Here is a 26755-nt window from a genome sequence, read left to right on the forward strand (position 1 = left end):
TGCTGACAGTGCTGTAAATTGGATGTGGACAAAGCTCCACTGGCTGTACCAGTTTGTACCAGCAAAGAAAGCAATCCTCTCTGGGCAAAATGGTCATAAACATAGATCCAGAAGAAAGAAACACTGATGGAATAGGATTTCAGCAGGGTTTCCAATTTCAAGTCAGTTGGCCAAGCTGGAAATACAACTTTATTTTCTGAGTCTGTTGTATCCTTTTTTTTTTTTTTTTTTTTAATTTTGTTTTAATTAGGATAGCTTCCATTGTCTGGAACAGAAGGTTTGAAGTAATGTTTTTGCTGAAAGGGCAAGTTTAAATAGTGTCTATGGAATCTGGGGTCGTAAATCTTGGAGGAATTCAGGAGGCTTTCTGCAGCTAAAATCTTGCCTTCTTAGATCTTCTTTCTTCCTTTTTATCTCCCTGGCCACCTAGAAACAAACTGTGAGAGGTTTTCAACCTGTGGGAGTGTGTAAATAATTCAGTGAGTGGTAAACAGAAGAAAATTACTGCACTTCATTGATGTTACTGTCTGAGTGGGAGTTGACTTTTGAATCTGTGATATTTTTTTCTAATTTGTTGCATAATGCTTTAAAATTCAAAGTAGCAGCAAGTTTGCAAAGCACGACATTATTCACTGACCTAGGATCCAAGTCTAGTGAGCAAAGTGATGTAGATGTTTTGGTGCTCCTAGTAATTTGAATTACTATATACTAAAGAAAAATGGAGATGCAGAGGGAGTTTTTATATGTCTTATTTTATTTTAGACTTTGCCTTGCTTATCTTTGTCTCAGTTCAGTTATTGGTAAAGGTTAGTTAGTGTCTAAATCCGTGGAAACAGTTGCAGCAGGTTGGTCTGAAAAATGGTTTTTCATCTTTGCTGAAAAGTGTAGAAGGTAACTCAGGCATGGGTTTGGGACCAAGGACGTGTGGAAATCAACTGTACTGAATAATCAATGTGTTCAATATGCAGAGAGGCTCCAACTAGAATGTCACACACCATGGCAGAGTTTAACTTAGTGTCAATAGAGGAACACACTGAATTTACAACAAATTACTGAATTTCTGATTTTTTTGGTTTTGGGGTTTTTTTCCTCCGATGGATTTCTTGTACTTCATGTGTCTACTGTCACTTAGGGATTATGAAAAGCTCTCTTTTTCTTGCAGATCACCCGGTGAATGAATTTTTGGATCTGTTCAATCGCCACATGCTTCCTCATGCAATAGATGAAACCCACATTGATGCAGAGTCAGCTCAGACTGAACCCTGTACTTCAGACTCTGTGCAGGATTCGTCTGAATATATAATACTGGATCCTTTCTTTTCAAACTATGCAGAGTTTGAAGAAGATGAAGACTGTGAAAATACTACTGATGTTACAACTCCTCCAGCTTTGCAGTTCATCAATGGGAAGCAACAAGTTACGAGTGCACCTAAAAGCACAAAAGCTGAGGAAGCGAGGAGTGACCAAATTGAAAGCGTTGCACATTCCAAAAATGTGACGTTTTCTCAAATCAATGAAACAAACACATTTATAATAAATGAATCTGAAGCTTCTGGTACTATGCAACCAAGCAAAGCTGGAGAAGTTATAGGGTCGTCTGAGGTTACACAACCAACGTCAGGGGCTGCAATGTTAGAACCTGTCTATAGTGGGGAGTCTGAAGTTGTTACAACAGATAAATCAGTAGCCACCACTCCTTCACATGAGCAGTCTCTGCAAAACAATAGAGAGACCATGACATGGCAGGGAACTGAGGAGAGCTCTACTAAAGGTAGCAAAAATCTGCTTTTAATTTCTAGTGAATCCTCTGGAGATGGCTCCACTGAATCTGATCTGTCCACTTCAGCCTTAGAAATCACGTCAGAAAGGAAAGAGGATGAAAAAAATTCTGGTATAACATCTTCTCCTGATGGATTTACTGTGGAAAGTTCTGCTGTAACTGCTTCTCTGGAGGCAGCTTTTATTCCTGCTACAGTAGACGAAGGTGCAACTGACCTTATTCCAGAAGAGGCAACCCCTGCTCCAGGAGACCATTATAAAACAACTATTAAACTTATTGCAAATTCCCCTGTTGAAAATAATCTGGAAACAAGTCATACAGCAAAGCCTGAGATGAGTGCTGCTTCTTTTATGGTTCTGGAAGGCTCTGGAGATGTAAAAGATAGCATCACTTTAACTTCAGCTGTGACAGAGGAAGTAGCAGTAACAGAAACACTTTCAATGAAAGACATTTCCTTGGGCTCCAGCACAGCACTGCCAACACAATTTTCTGTAACTGATTCAGGAATCACCTCTGCTTTGCCCAGAGCTATAAGTACTCCTTATTCTGCTTTTGATCAAAGTCCTGAAGTAACTGTTGCCACCACCTCTGCATCTGAACTTATTAGGGAAAAAACATTTGCCAGCTCTCTTGTAACTGAAAAGGGTATTGATGGTGAAAAAGAAATACAGACCACTGTTTATGCAGGTCACCAAAATTCAGCTACTGCTCCAGAGGAAAATTTGGATTTGAGTGAACTTGGGAGCACTACAAACGAAGTTGGAACTGTAAGTCAAGAGCCACTCAGAAAAGCAGTACCAGGTACCATAGGTTCTGAAATCAAAAAGGTCACCACCATTCCTCTCTTGAGAGAGAAGAAGCTTCTTGTAAATGAAGGATCAGCAGAAGAGCCAGCAGACATATTTTCAGGGGGTCCCACAAGCAAAGTGGTAAGTATTGGCTCCCCATTTATTGATCCAGGTTCTGGAGACATAGATTTTATCATTGAGTCTGCTACTTTGACTTCGGTTCCGTTAAGGCCTGTCACTGAAACACAAACAGAAAGGTATGAAGGAAAAGTTTACAGCACAGATGATGCTTCACCGAAGGATGCAACAACAGAATATGACAAGCAGTCAAGAATAGATGAATCTGCAGTAACAGTTTTGAGTACTGGGTCAGAGAACCTCACAGAGGGGTCTGGAATAGAAAGTCAGATGTACCTGGATATGTTTAGCACAAAAACCCCAGGAGAACCAAACAAGGAAACAGTACCAACCTACACAGCTCCTTCTGACATAAAATCTGGTTTTATAAGAGAGATAACATCTCACATTGCACCAGGAATTGACACTGGAGATTCAGAAACAGGTCAGGCCACATCATCTCCAGGATCAGTGGTCAGTAACAGCCCTCACGAGGATGTGGTGACACACGGTACTGGTGGTATAAAAGCAGTAGCTGAACCTACAGAAAGCAAAGATGCAAAAGTTGGTTCTTCAACTGTCTCACTGGGCAAGATTTTCCTGATTGAGCATGGCTCTGGAGAAGAAGTCAAAGATGACAGCAGCACCACAAAACTTATGTCTAATGGACCTACTGAAGAAATATTTGGAGGTCATTTCTCAATTACTGACCAGGGATCTGGAGAACCAGACACATCCACTGGATCATTTGCAAAAACAGCAGTTGCCCCTACCAGGAGACCAGAAACATGGGAGAAGGATGACAGACAAGCTGTCAGCACATCACCTCTGGATCTTGCCTCCACTACAGACACTGATGAGCAGGTCACAAGTTCTGAACACGAAGTAACCTCTGTGGGAACTGCATGGGACATGAGAACTGAAGAGAAAACCATTGATGAGCTGGCAGTGAAAACGTTTTCCACGAAGATTCCTTTGATGGAAGAGATACATTCTGGGGAAGAGAGGCCAAGTGAAATTTCTCCAAAAGCTTTGGAATCTTCTGAAGAAACAACAACAGACCTGTTCTTTAGAAGTACACAGGCTAGCCATGAACACCCGGGATATTTACATGTTCCGACTCTCAGTCCATATTTGGAAGAAAAAGAATTAGAAACTGAACCTGTTAAAAAAATACTTTTGCCATTTAATGATGACAAAGTAACTGAGCCTGTAACAATTGAAAGGAAATTCATCAGCTCTCCAGTCACAGTTATAGAGCAAGAGGAGGAGCTGGTGCAAAACATTTTCCCTACAAAAGATATTCCCCGAACATTCCCGGCACCTACGGAAGAAAAACTGTCACATGACGAGCTCATTGGTGATCCACTGTTTTCAGGACAGGGGTCGGGAGATGACCTTGCTGTTCTTCCTTCTGTAGTGCCATTTATTGTCGAGGAGATCAAGGCTACCTCAAGTCCTCAAACTTCCCAACCCGCAAATACGGGACCTGAACTTTCCACTGACAAGACACAAGACTTTGAAAGAGGAAGCACTCCAGCAAATGCTGAAGTTAATGAAGAAGTCACAAGCGCTGTAGCTGAGCTGCTGCCAGAAACTGGAGACCAATTCCCCACCTCCACGTTCTTCAGCTCCCCAGCTTTAGCAGAAGCCAGCTCCAAGAGCTTCATCTCTAAAGAGATTGAGGACACCACGCATTATTTTGTTGCGAATGAAGAACCTCAGGAGAAGGAAACTGACTATAGGAGAGGAGAAAACGAAACAGACAAGACAACAGCCACTTCTAAAGCTATTTCTCAAGAGGAAAATTCACATTTTCTGATTAAAGGTGGCACAACTCCTGTATCTGTTATACTGAATGGAACTCCCAATCCTGAAACAGAGGAATCTCCTGTAACATCAACAACAAAAGTGCCAGGCAGAGTATTACCTGAGAGCTCTGGGGAAGGATCTGGCTGGGCTGGTGTTTCAGATTCATCTTCCCCTGATATGTTTACTCATTTCTCAATACCCACTGTGTCCAAAGTAGAACTAAATGTTTCATCTAGTGTTCCTGAACGTGTTTATTCCAATGTTATGACCACAGAGGCACCGAGAGGTGGATCACAAACTGCAATCACACGGCTAGCCTCCCTTTTTACAGAAGAAACAGAGGTTGCAAATCCATCTGCTGTTCATCCAAAGGCAGCTTCATCAGAAGAACTAACAAGCGACACTGGCTTATATGAAAAAATTATTCCCATGATTGATGACAAAAGAAGTGTTATACTGAACGTTTCTGTTTATGGTGATATTACCCTGATTGAAGAACGACTGCAAACCCCACCAGAAGAAACAACTATTATAGACATGGATCACCCAAAGTCAATGCCTGAGGATATAATAAGTGTGCAGACAATGCCAAATCATGTTACGCAGTCAACATATGGATATGATGATAGCACGACAGCTGAAGGGGAGAAATATCATTCTACTCCCAAGTTTTCCATAGCCAAAGAAAAGACACTTGGATCTGGTTATAGTCTTCCTCTGACTACTTCCAGTCCACCAAGCAGAGAGTTGGTGACTTCTGGGCACAGACCAACCTCAGATGACATGGATTTGGGTTCAGGGAATGACGTGAATTTCTCCACAGAAACACCCACTACCACTGAACCCTCTGAACTGGGCATTTTCCTTCCCACAGTGCCATCTCTGGCAAGCCCTCAGGTACCTCACGAGTCTAAACCTGATGTAACCAGCCCCACAGAAGACACCTATGAGCCAAGTACTTCAGCAAACAACCAAGTAATAGCAGATCAGAGTGAAACAGTCTCTGGCTTTTCTGGGATGGGCCAAGAAGAACTGGCTGATAACCAGCCCATGGTTCCTTCTCTTACACCGCTTGTAACTGGCGAGCCAGAAGAGGCTTTGACAACCGGCAGGCTTGAGTTAGGTGTTGTCACCACACAGCCTACATCCCAGCTGACAACTGTGTCACCTACCACGAGTGCAGGGAATCGTCCCACCATGTACATGAACACGAAATCAGCATCAGCAGAGTACGAGGAAACAGATCCAGTGAGTTTTTATTCTGTTCCTCAAACTCCTAAATCCTCAGTAACTGTTCATTTAGTAAACGGAGTATCTGAGTATCCTGAGGTAATCATTACGAGCACATCATCATCATCGTCATTGTCATCATCATCATTATCATCGTCATCATCATCATTGTCATCAAGGGATTCACATCAGTCCAATCATTCATCAGGAGAAATCTTCAAAGAGGTTAGTTCTGATATTACAGTAACATATAAACCACCCACTACTGACCTTCTTGACACAACAGAGCCTTCTCTGCTGGAGCTTTCTCCCGAGCCTGGTTTGGACAGCACAAGCACGGAAAGTACCCCTCACTTTGGTAGGCTTCTAACAGGCAGGCCAGAGGAGACAGAAATCCCTGTAACTGATTTAGCTGGTGAGGAAGAAACTGATGTTTCTGGAGATTCTCCATCAACACGTGTCTTGCCTACTGCTTTTCTGAATTTTGGAGAAAGAGCGAGCACAGATGTTCCAAAAATCAGCACAACAGAAGTCGAGGTTTCCTCAGGGAGAGTGAATAACCCCCGCCAAGAAGAAGACAGGAGTACTGAGAGACAAAACCCTTGGCTCGCATCCACAACTGTTTCAGACTCACCCAACAGCATTGAAAGTGAAGGATTTAAGCCTGGCCAGGAAGCAGTGACAATGCTAACCTCGACTTCCCAGCTTTTAGAGGGAGGCACAGAAACACAATCAGCTTTGTTTGGTCAGGGGGAGATCACAACCATCTCTTCTAACATTGCAACAATCAGCCTTGCCCCTGGAAACAGTCCCTACCAAAACGAGCCGTCAACAGTGAGCTCTGAGGAGCCAAGCACTGTGGAAGCCGTAACTTCGACATTTTCCCTTCCGGAAGTCACAAACGGATCAGATTTCGTGATTGGCACCAGTGTGGGTTCAGTTGAAGGCACAGCAGTGCAAATTCCAGGTAACTTCCCAACTATGATCCCTGTCGTGTTATGTGTGTTGTGGTACTTGTGAAGGTGTTGCCCGAGCTCTGGTAAGAGGTGTGACAATCAGAGCTCCGTGTGGAATGACAGTGGACCTCGTCACCCTCCAGCTGAGAAATCGGCCTGGTTGTGACCCTGCAAGGTGGAGGAGGATTGGGGGGGGTGCCAAAAAACCCAAGCCCAGTGACTTTCCATCGGTGTTTGCATCGTGGAGCTCTGGATCAGACTGGAGGTAACTAGCCAGGTCTAAAAGACAGGAAGGTAACATTGGCTGTGGTAGGGAATTCAGCTGGAATGATTTCATTCGCCAGTTTCCACGTTTCAGTTTTAATCTGGCAGCTTTTCTTGTGAGCGTGGTGATAGTTCTTACACAATTGGTTTATAGGTAGGGCTGTTTCTAACATCTTGACTTAAAAAGCAACAGCGTACATTTTAGGATCAGAATTTTCTGTAAAAATCTTGACCTACAAGATAACTTTTCACAAAAGAGGAAACCAAGACGTTGTTTTCAGCCTGTCTGTAGCTTTAACTGGTTGATACAGTGTCTGTCTCTTAAAAATTACAAAACTTTTTGTTAGATGTCATTTGCCACAGTATTTTTTTTTCCCATGATGGTTATTGGGCACCATTTCATCAAATACATGGGTGATGCCAGTAGTGTCACTTCAATTCATATTTTGTCTAGGTACAGCCGAGGAAAGAACTGAGCTGGCCAGATTTTGTAGGGTTTTCTATTATTTTTTTCTCAACTAATCCAGGTAGCTGTCGATTTGAAAATGTTTACTGGGCAATTATCCAGTCTGTAGGAGGACAAACAGACAGCAAACACACAAAAACCACCATTAAGGTTCTTAACAGAGCCCACATTTGTGACTTTCAGTGAAGCAGTCCTAAAACAAGCACCCTGTCGAATGGATGGGATCAGATCCTTTCCAAAACCTCCAAGGTGAAATCCTTAATTACTTCATTACAATCCTAAACTTAGGTACATAGGATTTCACTCTGGGGGCTTTCAGCTGGACCTTCTGCATTCCCACACCTAGACAGGAAACTTGTTATTAAGAAGACTTTGAATGTCTAATTTGCAAAAGTAAAATAGATGTTCTTACTTTTTTTTTTTTTTTTCCCCCATAAATCGTTGTCAGATTGTTTTGGGAAAACGTGATCCAAAAATCTTGATTTTTCTTAAGCCTCTGACTTACAGAATTCTCTTACCCATTTTGTAAGTTTTCAAAGGCAGGGCTTTATTTTTGCATCCCACAAGGACTGTCTCCAGGATTTCCTTCTCTCTCTGAGAAACTAACTCTTAGAAATGGTTTAGTGTGTACTTGTTTGTGTGAGTGAGTGCTCCTAGGCATGAAATCAAATGCAAATACCCAGGTATCTAAACTCAGTGGAAATAAACATCACTGGAAGGCATAAACCTCTTCAAGGAAATGGTATTTAAAAGCTAACTCCTGTAACAACCGAGGATTTCACAGCAGGTAAGTTTTCATCTTAATGTTTAGTCCAGTTACAAATGTATTCAGTGCCTTTGTTTGTAGTCTTTAAATGTATTTTTAAGAAAGGCAAGTGGGAAATACACATGTGAGAAAAGAAATAAGACTTTGTGGGCATTGACTGATTAAATATGAGGGAGCCAAACAGCAGCAGCCAGTCAGTATGTTCTGTGTACCCTGTCATTCTGCATAAACTAACCCTGTTCAAGAAAAAAGCATTTTCCATTCATTTTGCATATGTTTAACTGTTTTCAGCTATAATTAATTGTCATGTCATGCAAACTAAATCCTCAGCAGAGTATCATGACTGCCAAATGCAGTACAGATTGCTGTGAAAAAAGTATAATTCTGAGAGTAATTTACATTGGTTTGTAGTAAATGCCATATTGTTGTTAAAGTTGAAAGTAGTGATGCCTGAAGACAAGCTTTACTGTTTTATAAATCTTATTTTCAGTAGTTGAGTATGTTAATAGAGTTTCTGTAGCTACAGTAAAGCCTGCACCACCAATGCAGCAGTGAAGAAAGATTTTGTTTTTCCTCCCAAAAATCAAAAATACACCATTTTCTTGAAACTAGGGAGTCAAATTCCTTTTTCTACTTGTTTAACAGGCCAAGATCCATGCAAGAGCAACCCCTGCCTCAATGGTGGTACCTGCTACCCACGTGGTTCCTTCTACATCTGTACCTGTCTGCCAGGTTTCAACGGGGAGCAGTGTGAATTAGGTAATCTGGTGCCATCTGGGTGCTGATTAACTCAGGTTTAAAGCCGTTGTACATGAGATCTGGTGTGGTTTGAAGCTGAAGCCTGGATGGATATTTGAAAAATTCTACACTGAGGCCCTACTTCAGGACAATTGAATGGAGAGTTCCCCATCTTCTCTCCCATTTTCTCTCTCCCCATAAAGTGCACAGATTTGTGCACTTTAACACAGGAGTTAAAGGAGCTGTAAATGAACTGCAGGAGCTGGAATTCACAGCGTTGAATTCCAAAACACACCAAATAAAACAAAATAGACATTAATATTTGGGATAGTTCCCTAAGAGCTTCACATCGTTATTTGAAAGGATGGTAAAATGAAACTGATCCCAAACGTGGCTGGGAAGCTGAGCACTGAACACAAACTTGAAAACTTTTGCACGAAAATTTAAATATTATCATAATCGTATGCATCTTCGGTATAAATGAGTATTTTGGTAAAAATTCCAGCTGAGAAACCTCTTCCAGTTTCCTGTGACATCTTTGTACCTCCTGTGACTGTAGATTTCAAGAGACTCACCTGTACAGTTCAGAATAACCAGCTTTTCCCTCCAGAAAGCCAGCCAAAGTATGATAAAATGACTGGACCTGGTGTAACATTTGATCAAAGCATATTTTAAAATAGAAATATTTTTTTTTAAAGCCTTCCAATGATGCAGCAATTATTTCTAGTTGTTTGTTGGTTTGTGGATAAGGCCAGCTTCTTTCTTGTATTTTAATGAGCGAACAGCTACCAGCAGTTCATTTTTGGATGGAGATATTTGCAAAATCTGCATTGAAGTTTAAGCTGCGATTGTTTCAGAGGAGCAGCACTCATTAGGAAACATCACAGGATCTTTATGAAGACACATACTAGCTTATAACTGGTGCAGAAGCAACTTGTGCTGAAAATAATGATATAAAATGAAGTTTTGCTCCAATTTAAAACATGAAGATAAGGTATTTTAGCAGCTAGAGGAGGCAGGGACAGATATGCTATTTGTTTTCTGTTCAAGACCATGAGTGCTATGATGTTTTGTCCTTCTCTTGATAAGATTAGACAAGGAAGAAATGAGAAATGCAAACCAATGCCAGGGCCTGCTGCTCTGAAGATTGAAATTAGCAGTCTGTTTAATGCTACATGATAAGAGTTCCAATAATTGAGTTTGGTGAAGACATTCGAGGTCCCTGGTGGTTAATGGGAATTTTTGTTGTGCCAGGGTCACACGCACAGGTCAAGTTTTCCCCCAGGAGAAGGCTGCACGCTGCATGGCATTCCTCTTTCTCACCCACACAGTGACCACTGGGATCTTTTGCAATACCTCATTCTTCTGCTCTGAACTGGTCCCAGTCACCAGCGTGACTAAGGCTGCAGAACATTTCCCTCCTGGGAGCTGGGTGGGTAATAAAACCACTTCTATTTTGTGCTGCAGATATCGATGAGTGCCAGTCCAACCCGTGTCGGAACGGAGCCACGTGCATAGACGGCCTCAACACCTTCACCTGCCTGTGCCTGCCCAGCTACGTTGGGGCTCTCTGTGAACAAGGTAAGGGCTGTCCCCTAACCTGTGCTCCTGGACACCCATTTCCATCCCAACAGCCCTCTGGAGTAACGGGGCAAAGCCTCCTAAAAATGAGAAGGTGGAAGAAACTGACAAAAATCTGCGGGAAGTCACCAGTGGTGAGGAGAGCTCCTAATTTTTGTTAGACATCCCTGACTTGTGGCTCAGGGTTTTTCCCCATCTCTCATTTTGCACAAGCCCTATCGACATGCTAACCTGAGTGGAAGCCATGATGCCAGGTACCCAATATAAACTGATATATTGGGCAAGTTCTGTGTCGAAACAGCAGCTCTCAGGTGTTGCTTTTCAGCGGCAGTTTGCAGGTGGCTCCAAGCCTGCTTGCTTTTGTTGGCTTGCAAACTGCTGGGAAGGCACATAATGAGGCTTTCTCATTACTCTAGTGATGCCTAATGATTGGGAGTAGAGTTACTTTCTGGCTGATTCTTTCTCTTAAAGAATCACATGTAGTGTAAAAGACTTATCAGAACCCATCACCTCCAAAAAAGCATCAGTGAGATGTAGGAATAGTTTAATGAATAAGACAGATTATATATTCATCCACTAGGGACCACAGCTTTGAGAACTTCATCCCACAGTTTTTGAAATTATTTGTTCAGGGATTATTTTAGGAAAAGTAGGTGTAGGATTATCATTACAAGGAGATTGTAAAAGGCTTTCTAAGATGGAGAAGTGAAATAAAGATTGAAAAGCCAAGTGCCTGTAGTTGTCAGAAAATCGTCTGCAAGAAACCCCACTGCATTCACAGGAAACATTCACAGTGCAAGATGCTTACTCAATATGTGGGAGGAGGAATAGGGTAGCAACATTTGTTCTGTCAATAAAATTAATGAAGGCATTTCCGTTGGGAAAAAGGAATGGTGTTTTAAAGTGTACTTGCTAAAGCTTATGAAATTTTTTTTTTCCTTTTTCTTCAGCTGAATGATTTTGGTCACAGGTGAATGAACTAAACCTTTGGATTTGCCTAATTAATATTGTGTATTTTCATGTTTGTTTCTCAGCTTCAGTGAAGAGTGGTTTGCAAACTCTTCCAGCTCAACCTGTAGAGATTTGTTTGTTAGAGATGAAAAATCTCAGTGCTGATCAGCTCCAGCATTTTCACTGTTTAACCTTTTCAGCAGTCTGGCTAACCTTGTAAGTTGAGAAGGCTTTCTGAATCTTCTCTCCCAAATTAAAAATTGATGGTGTTTTCACACCAAAAGAAATAAATGTTCTCACTCCCTTCCTCCTCCCCTTCATTCCAGCAAATCCATAGCAGTCAGTGGCTCTGAGTGCCATGGTAGCTTTAAGCTGCTTTTTATGACCAACCTGAGAGTGCATTTTAGGTGGTTAATGGGAACATTTCCTAGTTTGTCAATCAGAACCAGAGCTGTGCTCTCTCAGCTTTGGAATTTAAATTTCCTCCACTTAAAGTCCTGCAGTGGTTTGGGACTTGGGAAAAGGTTTTAGTGCCAAATTTCCACTCCACCAGACAAAATAAAACTGTGTTGGCGATTCAGACATGGTTGTCTGGCAAGCAGGCTTTATTTCAAGGCATCAGTCCTGACCTCACTAGATTTAAAGACCAGCCAGGACGACAGAATGTGCACCTCGGTGCCACAGGAAAGGTGGAGCTCAGCACACCGAGATTATATTTCATTACTTCTTCTTTTTTTTTTTATTTTTTTTTTAAATTTCAAATATACTATTCATTTCACAAAGCTTAAAAAAAAAAAAAATCAGGCTGAAGGGATTTCTTAGGCACAGTGCAGAGCATTCAAAATGCTGTGGGAGGGAATGGAAGCAGGGAGCATTCACTGCCATTGGAAATGAAGCTCAGAGTAGGAGATGACCACATCTGCACCCACTACACTTGTGCAGAAAAAAATTGCAGAGCTCAGAATTTCACCCAAATGCCCCTGTGGGACTGCTCTGGACTAAGGGATCTTTGGCAGGGGTATCATGCTGGTGTCAGCATTTGGAGGGGACAGCACAGCCGCACATCAGGGAGCTCTGGCAGTGGGGAAGTTAAAGGAACCTTCTGGGTGATCTAATCCAGGCTGAGCCAAATCAGTCCTGAGTCTCAGGGAGCTGGAGCTGGCTCCCTGACAGCCCTTCCTCTTGCCAGGTGGAAAGGGTTCAGCAAACTGAGCTCGGGAGCATCTTCCTGAAGAGGGCTGCATTTGTTGCTAGAAATAGTGCAGCTGAAAGTTCCTTGAAAAGTTGCTTTTAAACTAGATTGTTAGCTCAGTTAAGACAGCACCACTTCTGGTGCATGTGAGATTAAAAGGGATAATACCTTCTTTTGCCCAGTGCCTGTATCTTTTTAAAGGAAAGATGCATATTCTACTTGTCACTTTGTGACATTTGAACATCACTCCTTAAAATTCGTAAATATCCCCGAAACACTGTTTCAAAGAGTGACTGCGGGCTGCAGTAAATCTTGGTGTGAGTTTTATTCTGGGAGAACCATGAGTATTTCCATTGTCATCCCTCTGTGAAAGGCCCCTATGACAACTCTCAGGAAATGGTAGAGACTTGCAATTTGAACCTCAGTTTTAAGGGCGAGTTCTCTTTATGAGAACTGGATGAGCTCCTCTGTGGATTTTCCTCTTCCTTCCTTGGCTGGCTCGACTTTCCTTTTCTTTTTCTCCTTTTGCTGCTCTAGCTGGTGTCTACCTGCTCTCAAGGAGTGTTTTAAACTCAAGGTTTGGCTTTCTTGCAGCTGGACATGTGCGCAAAAATGGCACATGTGTGTTTGTAACAGGACACACCTCCTCGGGGTAATTCAACCAGCTGTTCCCTTCCAGATTTTGAAAACAAAAGAACTGTGGTTTTCAGCCACCCTATCAGGAGCCGTGTTTTGTTATAAGCCAAGTTCATTGTTTCAATGTCTGTGATTACTCCAATCTCATTTAATTCACTTTGTTCCCAGGGCTTGGTTGGTTGGGGTTGAAGTAGTTGAGAGGGGCTGAAGGAAAAGATAATTTCTGAAGACAGATGGTCTCTTTCTGATGTCTATCAGCTGAAAAGGGATTATTTTGGATATTTACTAGAGAAATATTTACTAGAGAAAAGTTTCTCCTCAAGATGTGTGGGCTAAGTGCCTCCAGCATTTCCTCATTAGCTGAAGGCAGAGGGTCACTGATAAAATTCACAGCTGAGTAAGACTCTCATTATGTTCTGGTACCTGTGCCAGTCTTTATTTCCTTTAAGCCTCTTCTGGAATTTCTTTAAAGACAAGGGACCTAGTGTCAGCAGCTATTGAAAAAGCAGTACCTATTTATGTATCAAACCTACAGAGAACTCTTTTTTTAATGCGGTATTTAGGGATGTTGTTACACATGTCCAACTGCAGTTACAGAGAACAGAAGCTGTGAGAGCAGCTCCTTGCACACACCACTGAAAACCCCTGTAAATTGTCATAAATCCTAGATGCATTTTAAAACACCACAAGTATGGTGAGCAGTGTTTCAGTCTTTCCATCACATGCTGGAATAAGGTTACAGAAATCTGTGATTGGGTACACAATGAATGGGAAGTATTGCACTCAGTTAGTGCCTGCACCTACTCTGCGCACTGTGGTTAGGTCAGAAAACTTACAGCCACCTGCAATTAGGGTCTAGTGGTTCAGTAAAGGCCCAAAAAATTTATACCCATAGGGAGCCCTTTTACCTTTGTGTCACCCTTTCAGCTTTCTTCATCGAGTAAGGGATGCACGCTGGGCACAAAGCACTGCAGAGGTGAAACTGTCCCCACATTTTTACTTGCCTGGTTTGCATTTTTCATCCTCTTGAATCTTCCTTTCCTTATTCGTTTTTTCCCTCTTCTTATCAACCTCTCCTATTAAAAAAAAACCCAAAGAAGCAACTCCCGAAAACGCCAACAACACAAACACCAAAAGCAAAACTCCCCCAAAAACAACCCCAGAATTCCCAACCACTCCCCAAAACAAAAAAATTCTCTTCTCCACCATCTAAAAACATATGTATTTTATAGCCATCTGTATCTGTTCTGTCCCTTTTTTGGTTGTGTTTGTTTGTTTGTTTTTTTTAAGGTTTGGGATACACACTGGCGCAGAAGTTACTTAACTTTTACCTTTGTCATTGCTTGGCACCTTTTACCCTAAGAAGAGCAATTGTATTATTCATGAATCATGCTAAAGCAATTATATCTCATTTTGTGAATGCAGTCCTCTCAGTTTTGTGTTTTCAAGCCTCTTTGCCTCCCCAGTGTGCCTTTCAGCAGATCTTCTCTCAAACCCTACACTTCTTCCCTAGCAAAGGCCAGGGAAGGCTTGATTAGAATAGCCTGGAAATCCTCTCTGGCCACGTTTTTCTCTGCTCCTTGATATTATCTGACTTGTTTCCTGTGGGACAAAGGAGTCTCTGAACAAGATAAATAATAAAATCTTAAGTGCCTTCACAAAGGACATAGGTCTGTTATTCAGCCTTGTGTGGTTAAACAAATGTTCTAGAAAACCCAAGGCAGACTAAACTTTAAAAATCACCTAGATGCCAGAGATTAAAGCTGTGTCTGCAGCCTACATCTCACACAGAATACAAGAGGGAAAGAAATGAAAACTAACAATTTGGTTAGATAGATTACATTCCTTTATTCATAGCTGGGATGACTCAAGGCAGAAACAGTTTTCTACAGTTCAACGTCGTGGAAATAGAAGGAGATAATCAGTGTAAGCTGTATTATGCCTTTGCATTTGGTACATTTGTGTCAATGCTGATAACTTTTGCGAAATTATTTTGATACCAGACTCCTAAGACAATGACTACATTGTTAGAGTCAGAGGAATTCTGACAAGCCTCTGATGTGATATGACTGCACTTTGAAATCCATTTATGCACAGTAAAATCTAGTTTGTGTCATGGGGGATTTAAACCCTTTTTTTAAAAAATAGACACTTTGGTGCATCAAGATGAAAATGGCCTCTTCCTGCTGTGAATTAAGAACCAGCTCTGTGCTGTGAAAAACTATTTCACAGTTGTTTTTTAGGTGGTAGCAGCTCAAACCTAAGTAATCACTGAGTTAAGGTATTTGCAGTCACCAGCCCTTGGCATATTCTGCAATATTTTGCTGTTTCTGTACTAATGCAAAAAGAGCCCTTTTGGCCAAAGCATTGTTATTGACCACTGGCTACAGTGACTTACTGAACACGAGAAATCCAGTTCCCATCCCAGAGCATCTCCACAGCTCTGGAAAGGCCGGAACAGTTGGCTTCAGACGCAGTTTTGCTCGGGGGATTGATAAAACTTGCTGGGAAGTGGCAGATTCCCGTTGGGTGGGTGGGGCAGGGGAGGCCAGGCCTTGTGTTTCTGTTCCTCAGCATCCTGCCACTGAGGCCCCTCAGCGTGAGCCACGCCGTGCTGAGATAGCCATGGCTGGAAGACGCTGTAATCTTGTGCTGAAATGTCCTATACGATGCCATTGCATCTGTCATGGCTCGAAACTCTCTGCATTTCCCCTGCTGTTTCTCCCACTCCTCCCCAAAACTCCCTCTTATCACTGGCAAGTCCTTCTCATCCTCAAGCACAGCTCAGACACATTCAGACATCACATTTGTTCTGCCCATCTTATTAATGCTGATTTTTTCTGTGATTTGTCCCTGCAGAAGCAAGCTTGGAACAGAAACTCTGTTGTTTTTTGACATGCATTCTGTTTACAGCTGCCTAACCTTGACAAAATAACTAACGTCAAATCCACAGATTGTTCCTCTTCCAAGGCTTGTGTTTATTTCTCCTTGGGTTGAAAAGATACAGTAGCTGATGTGAATTCTTTCTGTGATGCGTTCTTATCAGCACAATGCCTCTTGCAAGCACAGACAGCGCGCAATTTCATTACTTTGTGTTTCAGCTTTGCAAACTTCCTGACAAATTGATGCCTAAAGTTGACTTTGTCAAAGAACATGGGTTTTGGGGGAGGGGTAGGGATGGGAGGTGTGAGTTCAGAAACATAATATTGCACCCTTGCTTCTGTGGGCTGAACAATCGCAATAATTTCCCTTCCTATAATGTTCAGTTATCAGTTTCTTCCAAACTTAAGTTAGTACAGTCGCTCAAAGAACCATTTGTCCTTGCAAGTAAAAACTCCCATCCCCATGTACATGTTCAGAAAACTCTGATGAAATGTAGACTCCCTGCAGTACAACATCCAGGCATTTCATCCACCCAGGGTTACGGATGAAGATGTCCTCCTGAAATTGCCCAAATTCAGCCTAATTTGATCAGCGGAAACCCACAAAGCGTCCAATTGCAATTATGCATCTTAGATAAGTCATATTCTCACAGCTTGTGCTGAAACTGGGTAAGCAGAAGTGCCTGACAGTGAAGTCTCAAGGACGGCCGTTTGCTTTTGCACGCCTTAACAGACGGGCTTTTTTTCTCAAAGCTTTGCCCCACGGAAAACCCATTGGCGTGGAAGAGACGTGCCTGGTTTTGGTGCACTGACAGGGATGTGCTTTGTCTGTTTGCTGCAGACACGGAGACGTGTGACTACGGCTGGCACAAGTTCCAGGGGCAGTGCTACAAGTACTTTGCGCACCGGCGCACGTGGGACACGGCGGAGCGGGAGTGCCGCTTGCAGGGAGCACACCTGACCAGCATCCTGTCCCACGAGGAGCAGATCTTCGTCAACCGTGCGTACCCACAGGGTCCTCCTGCCTCACATTGCGGGTGCCACAAGACCAGAGAGATCTGAAGGTGTCAGAGAGTGTCCAAAGGAGGGTCATGGAGATGGAGAAGGGTTTAGGGAGGAGCTGAGGGCACTTGGCCTGTCCAGTTGGAGGAGACTGAGGTCAGACCTCATTGCAGTCTCCAACATCCTCCTGAGCGGCAGCTCCAATCTGCTCTCTGTGACAGGAACAGGACCCAGGGAAGGGCTGGAGCTGGGCCAGGGCAGGCTCAGGCTGGAGAGCAGGGAAAGGTTCTTCCCCCAGAGGGTGCTGGGCACTGCCCAGGCTCCCCAGGGAATGGGCACGGCCCCGAGGCTGCCAGAGCTCCAGGAGCATTTGGACAGCGATGCCAGGGATGCGCAGGCTGGGGTTGTTGGGGTGTCTGGGCAGGGCCAGGAGTGGGACTGGATCATCCCTGTGGGTCCCTTCCTGCTCAGGATATTCTGTGACTCTAAACAAGAGGAGTCACTGAGGGCTCAGAGCTGGTGAGATCTCCTCCTCACCACTCAACTTTTACATCTCCAACTTAAAACACAAGTTTAGAATGTTTAAAAGGCACAGTTTGTGTTGTAAATGTTTACTTCTGCAGTTAATACAAGTTGTCTATCACTATTAAGTTATTATTTGTTAAATAGAAAAAACTTTTTTGGGGAGGAGGAAAACAGGAACTTTTGGTTTTGCATTGAAAGTTTTTGAAACACTTATTTTCTGGAGACTGAAGGGGTTTTGTACATATGACACCAAGCCAATGCCACCATATATCATGTTAGTTAGGCATAAAGAAGTAGTTCCTGTGTGTCACATTGCACAATCTGGACAACACTGGTCTCCGCCTAGCCAAAGCTTGAAAACTGTAGATCAAAATATGTGATTGTAACATTTTTTAAATTTGTTTTTCTCCCCTTCATATGTTCTCAGGTAGTAAACTAATTCTGTTTGCTTTGGTGGACACCATCGGGAGTGAAGAGACAGGGTCGGTTAAACCTGTTAGATGAGAATCTGCACTTTTATACACATCCCAAATTAAAATCAAGAAGCTGAAAAAGAGCCTCTAAACCAGTCGTTAGCACAAAGAGCAGAAGAACCTTCAGAACAGGATGTCTGATTCACTCTGTGCAAATTATTTTCTTTGGTGAAATCTCTTCCATTTATGGGAAGGTTAATAAAAATACCCTTCTGGTTCCCTAGGTATTGGCCACGACTACCAGTGGATTGGCCTCAATGACAAGATGTTTGAGCGTGACTTCCGCTGGACTGATGGTAGCCCACTGGTAAGATGCCTTTGAGCTGAAATCACTTGCTAGTTTCTTTTTGTGGTGGCTTATCAAATTCCCACCAGCAAAGAGGGAAGCTGTGTGGTAAAAAATACCCAGATAACAATAATAATAAAAAAAGAAAAAACCAAAAAAAACCCACCCTCAAAACCCTGTCACTAAATATGGACCCAAGCAAGCAGCCAGTAAATTCATTTCGGGACACCTAATATTTTGTGGTTTAGTTCTAAAGTCTTGTTCTTAGTTCCTGTTATTGTATGTGTGGGAACTCTCGAAGGATTCAAACAGAAACACTCAGAAATCTGAGACTGTGGTAATTTAAGGGTCTCTGCTGGAGATGCTTTGTGCTCTTCTTGTCTTGTGCAAGGACATGTGTGGCAATTCTCCTCACTCACCAGGATGCATTTTTGGGTGATGCTCTGGCATCCAAGCTCTCTGCTGGGTCTCTGGGGTGCACAGAGGAGCCTCATAAGTATTTCTGGAGCCTGCTCTGTGTGGCAGCTCTGCAGCAGCCAACCTCAGCTGGTTCAGGAGGCCTGTAACCCATAATTTACCTGTAAAATTTTAAGATGCTGTTGATACCTCTTGCTGCCTTAAAACAAAAAGGAAAATCAGCAGAAGGAGATGGAAAACCTCTTCAGCCACGATCAATGAACCTAAGTCAAAGGGCTGATGGACACAGGAAAAAATCAAGCTCTTCCCCATTCAAAATAATCCCTTCTGCAGGAGGGACAGGTGATTTATTTGCTGTTGAGCACCCACTGAAGCACATTACATTAAGAAAAAGCCCAAACTGCTTATTATTTTCCCTTCCAGTTGTGAACTCTTAAATCAGAGAGCATCTGGGCCCAGGTGTTGTTGCTGCAGCTGATGTAGAAAGACACCTGGGGCAAGGCAGGCTTTACTTATTGCCATTTCATGTAAATAACCGGAGCCCTGAAGTTCTCTGAAATGGCACATAAATGAGACTTTTCTTGGGGACATGGCAGTGTGTGGCAGGTGACAGCACAGAGGGGTGGGAAACGGTGGTGGAAGTTTCTGTTGTCTGCCTGGTGGCTCAGGGCATCTGGGCTGGGACCAAGGCACCCGCCGGTGATTCCAGACGCCAAACCTTGCAGTGCAAAACAGGATAAATGCTTAAATACTCCAGAGACAGGTTTGTTGTGCCAGTGAATGATGAATCACTCTGGTCTGGTGGAAGGTAGGTGTCCCTGCCCATGGTCCCTCCCAGTCCAAAGCACTTTGTGATTCTATGGATTTGAGGAAATTAAAATTAGAGCTGAGATGCTATTTTTTAAATTCAGGCTACTGACTGAATGGAGCATTGTATTTTGACTGTAATTTTCAATTTTAAGAAATTAAGATATTCTAGGAACAGAGTGGTACCATCTGTCCAACAGATTTCTGTTCTGATTGATCTTTTTTTCACCTTATTTTTCTTTCATTTTTAACAACTTCCCTCTGTCTCTTCCTTCGGAAACAATTTAGGTGTCTCTTGAAATCATTTATGTTCATTGCTTCTATAGATTTCCCTCATAACTTCTTCCATATGGTTTCTGGATCCCATAGTTCTGAGCAGCTGCCTCATTTTCCTGTTTTTTTTTCCTGTTTTTTTACTCATTTCTCATAATTTCTAACCACTCTTGTGGTTACAGAGATTTATTACTTCTCTAGTAATTAATAGGAATGATAACATAATTAAATATATGCATCAAATCTATTTCCCTGATGATGTCCTAAAATTGCAGTGAATTTAAATACTATCCTGGCAGAAAACTTTCATCTTTTATGCATTTGCAGGTGAGCAGAATTCATGATAGCTTTAAACACATTAGCATAATTTGTGATCATAAAAATTAGCATTATTACACCAATGCTCAGGTTCTAACTGTGTGTTAGAGGTGGCTCTTGCCTATAGCCAAAATTTAAATAGCCTTGACGTGTTTTATGCATCAGGGTGCATCTGTATTCAGCTGTTTCTAAATTTGATTCCCAACTCTTTGCACTCTCCAAATAAATATTATCTATCCACATTTCTTTTCAACACTTCTGGCATAGGGGAACATTTGTCAAGCCTGGTGGGGATCCCCCTGATATCAGTTTTCTTGGAGATGCTATCGGAAAAGTAATTGTGCAGCTACAAGTGGTGCACATTCATCTTTATCTTGATACTTCTTTGAATTTTCTCCAATAACAGCTTGGTTTAATCCAAAAAATCATGCTTGCATGACTTTATGAAGTCTAATGGATTAAAAATAAACCCCTAACAGTTCTGATGGTTGGTAAACTTAAAAGAAAAAGCAAATTAACAGCAACAACAATAGCAGCAAGACATGTTGTGGGTGACAAGTTTTAGTGATTTCTCTGTCACAGGAATTTTCTTTCTGAACCGAAACAAGCCCCTAGAATTAGGAATCCCTGAACCACAGGTTCCACCACAGCTTTTGCCATGTGATATTTTATTGGCAATTTTGGGAAAAGGGATCAAATACCTTTTTTTTTTTTTCTTTCTTTGTACCTAAAATATTTTTGAAGCAATGCATTCAATGGAAGGAAATCAGTAATTTTTGACATTTTCAGCCCCTGACAAGTTGTGTTTTTCTGGATTTTTTTAAACTGAGGCCAACAGCTAGCCACCATTAAATATGATATTTAGGCAAAGCATGTACATGAGTCTGGAATTAAGGTTCTTACTGGGAAACCTACACTGAACCTAAAATAGTCTTGACAGGCTCTCAGCCTTTCTGAAAAAGACTGTTTAGGTGCCTAATAGTGGAATAAGCATAATCAGCCACCTTTGATACTTTGGAGTTCCTTCTTTTTCACCCCCATAGAAAATATTCTCTGTTAACAATTCATCAAAACCAGCAGTAGCAGCAGTCCAAAAAAAAAAAAAAACAACCCTCTATTCCTGTGCACATTTTTTGAGCTTCAACTGGAATTTATGTTGAACTTGCAAAAATAATGCCAGTAAGCAAACCTTGGAAAAGATGAAGAGTGATCTTGTAAATACATGCTCCAACTCTCAGAATTCCTGGAGGAAAATGCTGGTGTCTGGAACAGTGAAGCAAGTACAATCAAATCCAGTGAGAAAGCAAGAAATAGTATTAAAATCTTCTCAGCCCACATGACTTTTGTCCATATTTGCATTGAGTCTGCCTGTTTTCCATTAAAAAAACCCAAACAACCTTCTAGGACAAGAGAAATTATCCTAGTAAAGGAGAACCAGGCCCACTCCTAAATCACAATATTGCAAGTTCTGCTCCAGAGTAGAGAACCTGAGGGGGCTTTTTGATTTACCTCTCTGAAATGTCTGATGCATCCCTATCTGTGAGATTTTAGGGGGTTTTGGCAGGTTTGTTTCTTAGCTGTAAAGTGGTTTTTAATTCAAAACTAGTTAGCAGTTTCCTGCCTTTTAGCTAAAATGGTACAATCATCTGCCAGGGGCTGAGCTGTGCAGATGAAACCTCACCATCTGCTGGTAAAACACACATTTTCAGCTGCTTGTACCCACTGCAACCCAAACACAGACTGGGCCTAAGAGCAAAATTACTTGACTGAAGTAGTTGTGTCCTACCTCTCATGGCCTAAAGTTTAATTGTCAGCTCAGGAGGCATTTTCCATAAAGACAATGGTTTTCAGGTGACTGATATATCATTACTGGCATTTCTTTTGGCCAGACCAATTTGCTTATATTTGGGGTTTTTTTTGTTGTTGTTCTTGGGGTTTTTTTTGTTTTTTGTTTTTTTTTTTTTTTTTCCCCTCTTATTTATTTATTTTTTCTCTTTTTGAAAGAAAGAACTTCTTTGGTAGTTCTGTTGTTCGGGAGAGGTGGATTCATGTTCTGGAGCCGATGAGCCACACAACAAACTGGTTTTTGGTTTCATATGAAGAGAAAGGAGTTGGTGGCAGCTGTGTTAATGCAGCACAAAAAGTGTGTGTCCTTTCAGGAAACCCAGATCCTCACACGTGGGGCAAGTTCAGTGAGAGATGGAGATGAGGGGCCACAGCCACTAGCCTGGGCTGGGACTGGAAGCATCATCTGAGGTCGTGGGGACAAGCAGCAGGAAGCTGAAAACTTTGGCAAATCTGCCTAGTCCCTGATTTCAGATAATTTGCCTCAAAGGTGGAGGTGGTGAGAGCAGGTCCTGAGGTGTGTTCAGAGAACTTGCAGCACTCCAGCTCTTTTAGGGCTTTGTTATTCATTACTTCCTGACAATCAAGCCAATTTCTGCTCCAGACATTTCAGGTATGATTACATTGATAGATTCAAGAGGCAGGAGAGAATAATACAGTGTATTTTAGAGTATGTTTTGCTAGCTCTGCTTTTCTTCTGTTCAGGGTAGTTACAGGGCTGTTCTGTTGGCTTTGGTGTGGGAGAACATTATTTTCCCTCTGATTTACATTCTACAGTGGAATGAAAATGGCTGTATGTAGTCTTTATTTACATTTAGAAAATTACAGAATCTAAATTGCTCTTGCGCTTTACTGCAGACTTTTCTCCCAGCATTTCCCTAACAGTGAACAACTCTTTCAAGTATGTATCAAGGACAATCTTCATCCCACAATTATCATAAAAAGCTCTAAGCAGTAAAAACAAACACATTTGGGAAATAACACAGTGTTGCAGGAGAAGAAAGCAAGGCCCAAACACTCACACAACTGTGGGAGCAGAGGAATTTGCCTACTTGGATCTTTTTATACTTTAAACGTGATGCAGTGCAAACTACAGAACAGCAAAACTTACATTATCAGCAGAGGCATTTAATAATTAATCAGAGGGATAAGAGGACACAACGGGACACTTGAAAATATGCCCGGGAAATCGAATTTAAATAATTCACTTAAGCTCTGTGAATGGTAACTTCTACAGCTGTAAAGCACACCCATCCAAACAGAAAAAAAAAATAATAAAAAAAAAAATCTGGTGTTGCTTTAGGCAGCTCCCCCTTTGTGTTTGGATTGCTGGCGTTTCCCAGCTAAGGACCCTTGTGAGCAGGCACAGCAGAGAAGGAGCCCTTTGGAGCTATTCATGTTATGGATTAAGCACATACAGCTACTTGGGGCTGTGCCCAGGGCCCCCCGCCCCACGAGGGGGGTTATTCACATCCCCTGGAAAACGCTGTTGATAATTAGTGCTTTGTAGGGCGGTGAGCTCACTGCCATTACATAAGATTAGTGCTGTAATAAGGAGCTGGCCAGTGTCTGTGGCCAGATTGTCTGTCACTCGGAGAGTGCTGCCAGCCAGGAAAGGGACAGGGCATTTTGCCACTTTTAAAGCTGTCCAGAGACCCTGCCTTGGTTCTCCTCCCCTTTGGCACAGGGGCTTTATGCTTTGTGTTCTGCAAAGCTGGTTCCTCAGGTTGTCAGTGTTAAGAGCTACATTAAAAAAAAAAAAAATTAAAAAAAGAAGGAAAATAAACCAGAAACTTAATTCTGGCAAAAACAAAGCTCTCTCTTTTCCTTCCTTTATTGGTCAGTGAATCAGAAGGCTTTAGCTTGAGCAAATCTGTAACTGCACCCCTCTCATAAAGAGTAACTTCATTGAACACACACACACACACAAAACCTTCAAAAGGCGTGGAGTATGGTAGGGAAGGAGCCTGCCTCTGAGGGTTAAGTAAAGCAAACAAACTAAAAAAGTGCTGTAGTCAGCTGCAAACAAAAAGCTCATTGTGCCCATGTCCCATAGGGTCCTTGGAGAAGGAGATTTTAAACCTACCAAATGTTTTGGTTCTGTGCTGCAGTCAGTCATTACGGCCTCTTTTTAAGATGCTCATTTGACCCGCGTTTAAATGGAGGAGAACTATATAATATTATTAATGACAGGTATATTTTTGGCTCAGGATGTGGTAGGAAGGGCCTCTTGGACAAAGTGGGGTTTTGTCTTATTTTTACCAGGGGGGTCAGCAGTTACTTCAGAGACTTTTTACTGCTGGGCTGAAATTACTTGTTACTCTGGGCTAAAATTCTTGGACAGTTTCAGACCTGCAGTAATTGTTGACAAAGTGCAGGATTTTCTTTTTCTTTTTCTTTTTTTTTTTTTTTTTTTTTCCCAGTGGCTCTTCTGGTAGCTGTGCACAAAGAGGTTCAGTCACACCCCACACAATTTGCATCACGCTGCCAATGTATATTCGTGTCAGCGTGACTCCAAAAAGAACGTGAATTACACCAAACCAACACTTACTTCAAATTACACCAAACCCCACTTTGTTCCACAGTAAAACACCTGCCCTGTGGCAAGAGAACTTCTCCAGGTCTTTGCCACTCATTTTTAACGTGATTTCTCAGCTGCTGAAGTGACGTCTGAGAGCCCAGCACACAGAGCATACCCTCAAAACTGAAGTGGATGAAAGCTGTTATTCTAAAAACAAAACATGGTAAAGAGCAGGTAAAAGTCCATGGCTTCATTTAGCTTTGAAAGGGTTAATGAAGGAGGTGTCTTTTCTCAGTAATTATCCCTCTGGAGCCGCTGTGGGCTTTGCTGTGAGTAGACAGTGTCACCTAGCGGGGTTTCATTGCCACGCTCACCGCTTTCTGCTTCTCAGGGAAAAATTCTATGTTCTATGGGGTTGTTTTAAGAACAATCCCAGAGCTACTCATCTGCCCCGCCATACAATCGTCTCTTCCCAAAGCTATAGGATTGACAGTGCTTTTGTGTTCCAATTTCATCAGGTAGCCTTTTTTCCCACTTGTTTAATTTAAATTCATTAGATTTCTTTCCCAAATTATTTATTTGTTTTTTGCAGAGCTCTTCCTGCTTATTCAATCTGCAATCACTTCTCGTGCATACCCGTAGACACACATTAATGTATGCTTTTCAGAGTCCCTTTCTTTTTTTTTTTTTGCAAGCTGCTGCCCAGGGCTCAAAAAGTTTTTCAGCACATTCCACCTCTCTGTTACCAAAAAACCCAACCCCTGCAAATGAAGCAGAAGTCCTTAGCAAAGCTCCTCTTGGGAGTTTCTCTTGTTCACAGTGTGTGACTCAGTCATAGGGAGTGTTGGGTTCCTGCCTGGTCCAAATCCTGCCAGTTTCCCAAATCCTATGCAAATAAAACTCAGATTAAGAGCTAAAGGGAAGGCACTCAACTATGACCTATAAAAATTCCAGGATCACGACGTGTGATTTTTGTGTGTGCTTTCAGATAGATTTAAATATAGGAGCTTCAAATTGATTTGAGTTTCTCCCAGCAAAGACTTATGTACCCACTTGGTTCCTCCTTCAGGCAATTATTTTAGCATCTGTCTGAATCCCGCATGTGATCTTCCCCGTGATCTTCCCCCTTAAGGCATGAACCATGCCTTTAAATCAAGGTATGTGCTAAGCACTCACTGAATGGAGTTTTTAATCTCAAAAATGCTTTTGGTGAGTTCTGTCAGACTGCTCCCATTCATAAAATTAAACAGAAAATTCCCTTGCAGCACTGGAGGGAACTTTAGTGGAACAGAGCCTGCACTATAAGGTAGTTTACCATCTTTCCCACGTATAAATGCATTTAAATACTAGGTGAAATTAATGGAAGTATTTCAGACATTGCCAAATCTTCACAGAAATCTGGTTGATTTTTTTTTCCTATGGAAAAGAAATGCAATCCCGTTCAAACTTTCCAAGTGTCTCCTGTAACAGCATCCGTGCTGTATAGCAGCATGAGTCACAAATGAAGGTTTCCTGGACTGATCCATGTGCTCGTTGTAACCTCGTGCAGATCCTGTAGTTCAGCCACCGAGTAATTCCCGAGACTCACTGAAAGTGAGATGTAAGTTTTACTTAACCTGTCCAATTATAACAACCCCCACAGTGAGGGACTCCTTCAGGGACTTTCCTGATAAAGATTTCTAAGACTTCATCTGCTATTGTGTTGAAAAAAAAAACAAAGAAAAAAAAAGTATTCCTGCTCTTATCAGAGTTATGGCAGGACAAGAAAAGGGTGATAGCCAGTGAGGTTTGCAGTGGTGGTTTCAGCTTAGTGATAAATACCAGCCAGGAAATGTTGCTTCACTTCCAGATGAAATGGCACGGAAAGTGTCCAGTCAGCCAGACCCTACATCTTCCATTGTTGTTTTTTCTTTAATTTGCCTCATTAGTCTGGCATTAAGGAGGAATCAGATAGGGAAGTAGCCGGAATGAAGGGAAATAAAAATCACAACTACGAGCGCCAAAAAGTGCCAAGACAGATTTGTGCTTTAAGCTTATTTAAACATGCTGAAAACATGCTTCCTTTCCCCAGAAGGAAAAGCCTTAACCTGTAAATCTAAGTCGATGTATTTCAAGTAAATGATTTCCTA

At 42.0% G+C, this 26755-nt stretch overlaps 1 protein-coding gene across 1 annotated transcript in view; it reads left to right on the top strand.

Annotated features, from left to right (window-relative positions):
• Positions 1–26755, top strand: part of VCAN (versican) — a gene marked incomplete at both ends in the record, with an annotated part of 87847 nt that overhangs the window by 55596 nt on the left and 5496 nt on the right. Inside the window, 4 exons of the mRNA XM_082302021.1 lie at positions 8825–8938; positions 10385–10498; positions 17001–17159; positions 18384–18466. Coding sequence (XP_082158147.1) covers positions 8825–8938; positions 10385–10498; positions 17001–17159; positions 18384–18466 — 470 coding nt within the window. The remainder of the gene's footprint in view (positions 1–8824; positions 8939–10384; positions 10499–17000; positions 17160–18383; positions 18467–26755) is intronic.

Source organism: Coloeus monedula, assembly GCF_965178545.1.
Source record: "Coloeus monedula genome assembly, chromosome: Z".
Lineage (NCBI taxonomy): Eukaryota > Metazoa > Chordata > Aves > Passeriformes > Corvidae > Coloeus > Coloeus monedula.